Source organism: Wasmannia auropunctata, unplaced genomic scaffold (assembly GCF_000956235.1).
Source record: "Wasmannia auropunctata unplaced genomic scaffold, wasmannia.A_1.0 LD335346.1, whole genome shotgun sequence".
NCBI classification, from domain to species: Eukaryota; Metazoa; Arthropoda; class Insecta; order Hymenoptera; family Formicidae; genus Wasmannia; species Wasmannia auropunctata.
The window spans coordinates 114,665-123,146 of record NW_012027544.1 but is presented as its reverse complement, the minus strand read 5'-3'; the positions used below and the strand labels follow the sequence as shown (position 1 = coordinate 123,146).

Below are 8,482 nucleotides of genomic sequence, written 5' to 3'. Positions count from 1 at the left end.
AAGCGTCCCTACACTCGCGGTGTCTTATAAGTGCGTGGGTCTCACTGGATTTTCTTTTATTAAGTTCACTTGTCCTGTCTGTGTGCAGAGGAGCTGCGAGAGGGAGGCGATGGCACGGTCGAGAGGAACGTGAGAACCTGGCACCGTCACCCTGGCGCGTGGCAAATCGGGTCAAAGGCCTGGATCCTCGTCGTCCTCGTCCGCGGAGAGGCTGCAAAAGATGCCCGGGCCGTCGACGGCGCAAGAGAGGCCCCGCGCTCACCGGCTCACCGACATCGAGTCCCAGACGAAGGTTGAAAGCCCGCGGAGATCATATGAGAGATGCACCTGTGGATTCATTCACGTGACACGTATCGCTCGCTTAAAGCCTGGCTCGCAATAAGTGTGGTAGCTTTCTGCCTTTCTGCTCTAAACTGTGATGTTTTCTTTCTTTCTTTTTTTTCTAGTAAGAAGTGTTTCCCGGTGTTGCCTCAATCATTGGTGGTGACTGGATCACTTGAGACCTAATGAGTCATTAGTTTTTCAAGATTCCTTCTATACATTTCCTTTGTATTGCAAGGGAAAAGTTAAACTCAAAAACTGCTGCTTTTGTTCTACCGCTGCATGATATAGACTTATGCGCAGAGCAATTTTTTGATTATCCAACTGGTAAGAGTCAAATATGACAGCAGCAGTCCTTTGAAAGATACATCTTCCAAAGGTTAAATTGTTAATTCCTAAGCGAGCTGGCCAGATTGCAGCTGTATAGAGTTTAGTTTTAGCAAATTAATGTCACAACTCAGCGTTCACAACTTAAAGCAAAAGGCTGAAGATTTACTATATCTATTTGAGTTGGAGTAGATTTCGAAGCAAAGATTAAACTATTAATTTGTAAGCGAGCTGGCTAGATTGCAATTGTAGAGTTTAGTTTTGGCAAATTAAATTAACTCAACTCAGCGCTTAAAGCAAAAGGCTAAGGATTTAATATGTCCACTTGAATTGGAGCAGGTTTAAAAGCGAGGCGAGCATGTCGAACGTTTTACATTGCACAAGTTTAATGTAAACTTCCAGATGGAATTCCCGGTATTTACTCCGTTGAATGAAATTGCAGGGTATGGGTGGTAATCGGGCGGACGATTTCGGCACGCCTGTCAGCTCCGGCAGCAACATGAGCAGCATCGCACGCTTTCCGAAACTCGACGAGTGCGCTCACTTTCACTACGAGCACGTGGAGCTTGGTACTCTGGAGGTAGGTTACATGCAAAAAAAAAAGACTTAGCATTATCAGCTAAATATCAGTGGTATAGTTCGAACTTTGCTGTCATTGTTAAAAGTTAGCTGTTAAAGAGAAAATATATTTGTTGCAAGATACAATTTTATGAGCTAAAATGAAAGCGTACTTTAACAGAAGTAGCTAAGACAGTGGCATGTGGAAAGAATGATTTTGCTGAAAAATTTAAAAGTTTTGCTGGATATTTCTCAATAGAATCAGTTAAGCGTCATTTGATTCTAGCAAAAAAGATATTTTTTGCTTGTATCGCCTAAATTTTAACAACTTTTTAATAAATTTAGCTTTGGCAGTAACGATATTAGCTTATTTTAAAGACACACATCAGCTGCTAAGGCTATATTTTAGCTGCATTGGCTAATCCTTTCTCTGTGTGATAGACAAGCGCGAAACACGCGGAAAGTCAGTTGTCAATTAACGAGACTCGGTTTTCAGGTGTCCGTCAACGAGGGCTCCAACGACTCGGAGAGCTACGCCGTGCGAATAACATCCGGCGACGCGTGCTGGACGCTGCAGAGATCCTACGACAACTTCGTCATGTTCGACAAGCAGCTGCACCGTTGCATATTCGACCGAAAGTTTTCCTCCTTAACGAAGCTTCCAGATGTTCGGCCAAAAAATGCCTGTGATATACTGAAGGATTACTTGGGCCGGTTCTCGCAGCTGAATCACGAGGGCCTGAATTGCGGCCCGGTGTTAAATTGGTTACAACTCGATAATAGGGGACGGAGGATTCTGGTGCCGGAGTCGGATTCCTGTCCTATCAATACCCCGGCCGTCGCCGCGGCGTACGCCGTCAGGCCTTACACCGCTCAAGCGCAGGATGAGATCTCCTTCCAGGTAATCTCTCCCTCTCTCTCTCGTTGAAACTTTCGCTTGGAGAATATAAACTGAATGTCCATTTCCACCGATTGTAGATTATCTTCAATCTCGGTTTATCGCTCACTGTTTATCTTTGTTTACACTGTTAAAAATGTCAAGCAGGTACATTAAAAATATTTAATGTTGCTAATGAAAATGAAATTACAACTAACTTAAATTAATTAACTAATGTTCAACCAACTAATGTTCATATAGTGCATTAAATTTCATGCATATCCACATGAATACTTATACTTTTACATAAAACTTTATTTCATGCACCTGTTCACAAATATACTATAAAATTTAATGTACTTTGAAGTTACACAAGTACATTAAATTTAATGTATCCGTAACTAAAAAGTATATTTGTGAACATGTGCATGAAATTTAGTGTACTTTTTCGTAAAACTTTATGGAAGGGTATAAGTATTCATGTAGATGTGCACGAAATTCAATGAAACATATGAACATTAGATTTACGTTAGTTGTAACTTTCATTAACAACATTAAATATTTTTAATGTATCTGCTTGAAATTTGTTTCCATACATGTAAAATTTAATTAATTTTTTTTTTTTTAACAGTATAGTTCTGAAAATCAGAAAGAGATAAAGAATAAGCTAACGCGAGATTAAAGTTAAGCTATATCGAGCATAAATGTTCATTTTCATTAATATAGATTAAATTTAATCTCGGTTCAACACACTTACTTATCTTGTTCTGCTCCTAAAAACTAGAAAAAGATAAAAAGTAAGTTAAACCGAGATTAAAGTTAATCTATAGGTATCGGTAGAAATTACGAGCACAACTCGTAAATCTTTGTGAACGAGAACCTGTACGATAACTGATGGAGCGCTTTACATGACACAGGTAGGCGACATGATATCCGTTATTGACATGCCCCCTCCGGGGGAAAGCACGTGGTGGCGTGGAAAGCACGGGTTCGCGGTTGGATTTTTTCCGGCCGAATGCGTCGCCGTGATCGGGGACAAGGTGCCGCGTCACTTGACGGTCTCGACGACGGTCAGGTCGAGGTTACCGGTGAAGCCCGTGCTGCGGAAACACGGCAAATTAATCGCCTTCTTTAGATCTTTCATACTAAATCGCCCATCTAGACGGAGATTAAAGCAATCGGGTATACTGCGAGAGCGCGTGTTTGGCTGCGACTTGGGGGAACATCTACTGAACTCTGGTCAAGACGGTAAATTTTTTTTCTTAGCACACCTTTATATTATTTTCAAATCACGTCGAGTATATAAACTGTGCAAAAAAGGAAAGGAAGACGAAGGAGAGATTACTCGTTTTTGTAGTGCCTACCGTTTTGACGTGCTGCGCGGAATTCATAGAGAAACACGGTCTAGTCGACGGTATATATCGCCTCAGTGGCGTGACGTCCAACATACAAAAATTGCGGAACGCCTTCGACGAGGATAGGGTACCAGCGTTGCATTCCGATGAGAGTATTCTGCAAGATATCCACTCCGTAGCGTCGTTATTGAAGATGTACTTTAGAGAGCTGCCGAATCCGTTGTGCACCTACCAGCTCTACTCCACCTTTGTCAATGCGGTTCAAGCCGGCAGCGACGCCGAGAGATTGAGGCGTATGAGGGACGCGGTCAGGAAGCTACCGCCGCCGCATTACAGGTGAGGTTTCGTCATATCGCTTTCTATCAATGAGAGTTCGGCGATTCATTCTAATCCCTGTCAAATTGCATGCGCAGGACGCTGGAGTATCTGATGCGTCATCTGGTGAGGGTGGCCGCGCGTGGCACGGAGACGGGTATGACACCGCGCAACGTGGCTATCGTCTGGGCGCCGAATCTTCTGAGGTGCAAGGAGCTGGAGGTGGGCGGCGTGGCGGCGCTCCAGGGCGTTGGGGTCCAGGCGGTCGTGACGGAATTTCTAGTCTGCTACGCGGAGCTAATATTCGGGGACGGCCCGGTCGGCAGACCGAAGTCCCTGGCGATCACCACATCCGCACGGTTGCTCACTTTAGAAGAGGCGCGCAACAGAAGCCTCAGAGGCGAGCCCGATTACATAGAAGTGGGGGCGGGTCCGGCCGGCCTGCCGTTGCGCTATCACACGGTCATCGAGCTGCCGCGCAAGCGAAACGGCTCGAAACGATCGCCCTCCCTCAATTGGCGGGCGCTGTTCGGCCGGGGCGCCGTCGGGAAAACGAGGCAAATCGGCACGCCGCCACAAGCGGAAACGGTGCCGAGTTCCTTGAACTCCCTGCGACGACTGAGACCCGTCAAGAGCGCCGACAGCCTGGACGGCGAGGATGGATTGGGTCCCCTCCTGGGTGGGCCGCCTCCCATCAGAACCTGCGGTCACAGCCGATCGGTCTCGCACGACTCGTACTTCGACCACCTGGCCGACGCGCCCAGCGCGTCCTCGCCGTTGGATCTCTCGGAGATACAACTCAACTTTGATCTCGAAGAGCGAGAGATGCGGATGCTTTCGGAGGAGGAAGGTGGCGGGATGGCGTCGGTGGAGGCGTCGCCGCGCCGGCAGAGGACCGAGGGAAGTCAGTGCGCGGCCGCGAGCGGCGGATCCAAGAGGAAACGATCTCGTTTAGAAGAAAGACTGCACTGCGACGTCGAGTTGCGTTTCATAGACAGCCAAAGTCCCGATCAGGTGATTAACCGTAAATTATAGCGAATTCGATTGGACGCACTTGTGCATATATTAAGATCGTCGTATACAAATTAGCATAAACATAGTGTGTAATATAAATGTAAAAACAGCTTAAATTGCGAAATCCTCAGTACATCTTACTGCACTATAAGATAAAATACGTACATATTTCATAATTTGAAATATTTGCATTTTCATGCATTTCACACACATTTTTACTTGTCAGTGATGAAAACAGTGTACGGCCTTAATGTGCACCAGTGCGCGTCCGATGGAATTCACCATTAGTTTAAATTCATTTTTCATGCGTATACGTTATGTCTAAGCCATCGAATCTTTCAGGTAATGGTGGCGACAAGCGCGGATATTCACAGTATCGACACACCGTCTCCGTTACAAACGCCGGGCTACCTGCCATTATTGTCGGAAGCCTCCACGCCGTTGACGCCCGCCACGTTGCAGGGCACGTCTCACTCCACGTCGCCGGTACCGGCCAATAGTCCCAGAATAAGTTTCCGAAGTTTCACGTTGCCGTTAGAGATTGGCGACGAGCGCGACGCGGGCGGTGCGAGTAAGTCGAAGGAGACCAGCGTGTCGTCTTCCGAAAAGTCGTCGGATCCCAGCCATAGATTATCCGTAAATTTAGAAGATCGGGACAAGAGATTGGAGCCGTGCGAGAGGATTGTCGCGTACGACGGGCGAGCGGAATTGCACGGCGAGAGGAACGCGACCACGTCGCTTCCGCGCGCCGAAAGCCGCTGCGCGACTCAGTCGAGCGCGGTTGCCTCGATTTTTCACGACACGGAGATGACGTCGTGCGACAGCAGGTTGCCCTCTTCGCGCATCGGGACCGCATCTCGCAAGGACGTGACGGGCAGGCGGAGCGGTTTGCATTCCGTGGAGATCTCGTCTAAATCGTACGAGAAGGAAGAGGCCGCGAAAGGATGCGACAAGTCCGCCGATCCGCCGAACAGTCTCTCCACCGATTTACCGAGGTTGCCATCCAGCACGACCGATCTCGATTCTCCGATGTCGTGCGAGCAGACTCTGCAGGAGCTGCGGGAGTCCGGATTCGTGATTTGCGACAGCTCCGACAAGGTGTTCACCGGCGTGGAAAATCCGCGCGCGACGGGCAGCAACAACGACTCTGGCGACTGGGTGATCGTCGGCGGGACGACAGCCAATTCCTTCGTGACGGCGATCAGCGAGTCGAACAGTCCCAACGATTCCTTCGTGGAGAGCAACGCGAATCCGGCGTCGGAGAACGTCCCGGGGACGCTGCTGGAGCTCGCGCTGCCGCCGACCGCGGACGCGTTCTGCATGGGAGTCGACAACTCGGCGAGAAGTCGTATGTCGACGCGGGAGAGCGAGGAGATGCTCGACGTTACCGACACGAAGAAGTACGCGAGTCGCGGCCACGAGGCCGATCCGCAGGCGAGTTACGGTCTCGTAAGCGAGGATACGCTCACGGACGACGTTCAGTCTCGGCTGCGCGACCGGGAGAACGGCAATCGGTGCTCGTGCACGACGGACATCAACTCGGGCCAGGAGTCGAACGCGAGGGAGCAGCAGCAGGTTCGCGCGTGTTACATCGAGGCGGACAACGCGAACGTGTTTGGTACAAATCGGAACGAGGTGCGCGACAACAAGGAGCTGTTCGGCGAGACGGACACCTTCGAGAACTATCGCCGTCTGTCGAGAGACACGAGCGCGCAGCAACGGGATTGCAACACCACCCACGTCACGAATCATCCGCGATTTTCGAGCAAACCCGAGGACGACCATGGGACGAGGGACGTGACGCGGGGGGACGATTGTGACAACGACCGTTGTACGAACGGACTGTCAAAGAAGTGCCAAAGTTTCGGATACAATAATTCGCAGCAAAAGCAGCAGAGCAATACGCAGCAGATGCGCAAATGCGCTTCCAAACGTGGCGGCGGCGACGACGGTGGTCACAAGTGCACCAGCCTGCAAGCCAGCCAGAAACGAGGTAACATCGAGGTGAGGATCCCCTCGGAGAACGCGGCCGAGCCGTGCGAGGTGGCGCACGCCCCGGAGGGGGCGTCCGAGCTGATGGAACGGACGTTGGACACGTCGACGAGCGCATTCCCGTCGTCCCCGGCCGTTGTTGACGATGACAACGCGGTGGTGGTTCTTCCGCCGCGCGACACCGCGGCGATCCTGCAGGAGCTGGCGCTACAGAGACTGTCCGGCGGCGCCGTGGGTGACGCGTCTGCGCCCGCGCCCGCGAGACGGAAATACGAGAGCGAGACGAGCTTCAGGGAGCGGAGGAGCTTCGACTCGGAGATCGGCAGGGAGATCGTCCGCGAGAGCAAGATGAGGCAGGAGCTGGACAACGCAAGGGGCAAGTCCGAGGAGCCGTCGTCGCAGCAGCAGCAGCAGCACTTGCCGCCTTGCCTGCGGGCGCGCCACGCGAGAGCGACCCGGGCGGCGCTGAGCCGCTCGCTGGACGAGGCCAAGTTCAATCGGATGACATCGGGTGACATCGCGCTGTCGGTGAAGCTGTCGACGCCCGACGACGCGCAGCACTGCTCGACGCCCAATGTCGGCAGCAGCTCCGGCACCTGCTCGAGCGCCGCCGAGAAGATCCAGCTGAGGAACCTCGGCGGCCTGGACCTGGGGGACCCGCAGTGTCGGGAGAGAATCGAAAAGTACAAAGAGGAGAGGCGGACGTTCTTGAGGGACAAGTATCGGTCGGAGAGTTTCCGCGGGGTCTCGTCGAAAACGGAGGATGACGGCGAGCAGGCGTTACTGACCAGGTTGAAACAGAGAGCCTCGAGGCCGTCTCTTCATTGATGAAAGCCGGTCTTCGTAAGACCGGGAAAAAAAGAGAGAGAGAGAGGGAGAGGGAGCGCGAGCTCGCGTCCTCTCCGGTAGTATAAATAAGTTCTTTTGAGCAGTTTAACGCGCAAATGCGATATCTATTAGCTACCTGCTATCATAGAACAAGTGCAAACAACACGTTTACGTAGCGGCGGCTGTGTCGAATTTTAATCAATCTTGTACGACCAAAAATTTTATCAACCTTGTTCTTAACGCCAACGTTCTGCTTTCGTTTTTCGAAATATAAAAAATAGGTCAACTAATTGGAGATAGGGCGGGACGTATCGAGCAAATCGTATATCTGTAATACGGTAATAATAGAGAATGGCGTGTTTATCTCTTAAATTACATAACTCTTACGGCTATATATTTTTATTGAATTGATATTCGATATCCCCAGGTATGTACGCTAACTTGGGCTTATTTGTACTACTCACGGGCGAGTGCCGTGTGTTGGCATTCGACGACATAATTATTTATGTAATTCTGCCAAACGCTCTTTTTTCACTAGGTCTCCACTGAACCGCTTTCACTTGAATCTCCGCCGGGTTCTAAGCCGTGGCGCATAACGAAGGTCGCGATTGATAATGAAGGTGAATTACGGCGAGGATGATTAAAAAAAAAAAAAAATACGAAGTTGCGCGATCCATGACTCATCTTCGATATCGTCGATCGCCATTGTTAGCTGAATTGTACGAACGCTTTTAAAGCTCATTATTAATTTATTACGGACTCGAAGGAAGGTATTCATTTTTATTATTGTTAGAAGCTTTAATAACGATTCTCTTTGTAATTATTATTATCATTATTATTAATATTATTATTATTATTAATATTATTTGATTTTTATATTTACTCATATTCTTTG

General features: G+C 49.5%; 1 protein-coding gene across 1 annotated transcript; it reads left to right on the top strand.

Moving 5' to 3' along the window:
• Positions 1-220: 220 nt before the first annotated feature.
• Positions 221-8,352, top strand: LOC105457185 (GTPase-activating protein CdGAPr). The gene is made up of 7 exons (XM_011701703.1): positions 221-292; positions 1,091-1,228; positions 1,703-2,107; positions 3,001-3,331; positions 3,441-3,774; positions 3,852-4,767; positions 5,110-8,352. Exons 1-7 carry the CDS (start codon positions 221-223, stop codon positions 7,585-7,587), a joined length of 4,674 nt encoding a protein of 1,557 aa, XP_011700005.1. The 3' UTR covers positions 7,588-8,352.
• Positions 8,353-8,482: the final 130 nt, after the last annotated feature.

Coding starts and splice junctions, on each gene's coding strand:
- LOC105457185 (XM_011701703.1), top strand. CDS start 221: ATGCCCGGGCCGTCGACGGCGCAAGAGAGGCCCCGCGCTCACCGGCTC. Junction 2,108..3,000: donor AGGATGAGATCTCCTTCCAG/GTAATCTCTCCC, acceptor TACATGACACAG/GTAGGCGACATGATATCCGT. Junction 3,332..3,440: donor ACTGAACTCTGGTCAAGACG/GTAAATTTTTTT, acceptor TCGTTTTTGTAG/TGCCTACCGTTTTGACGTGC.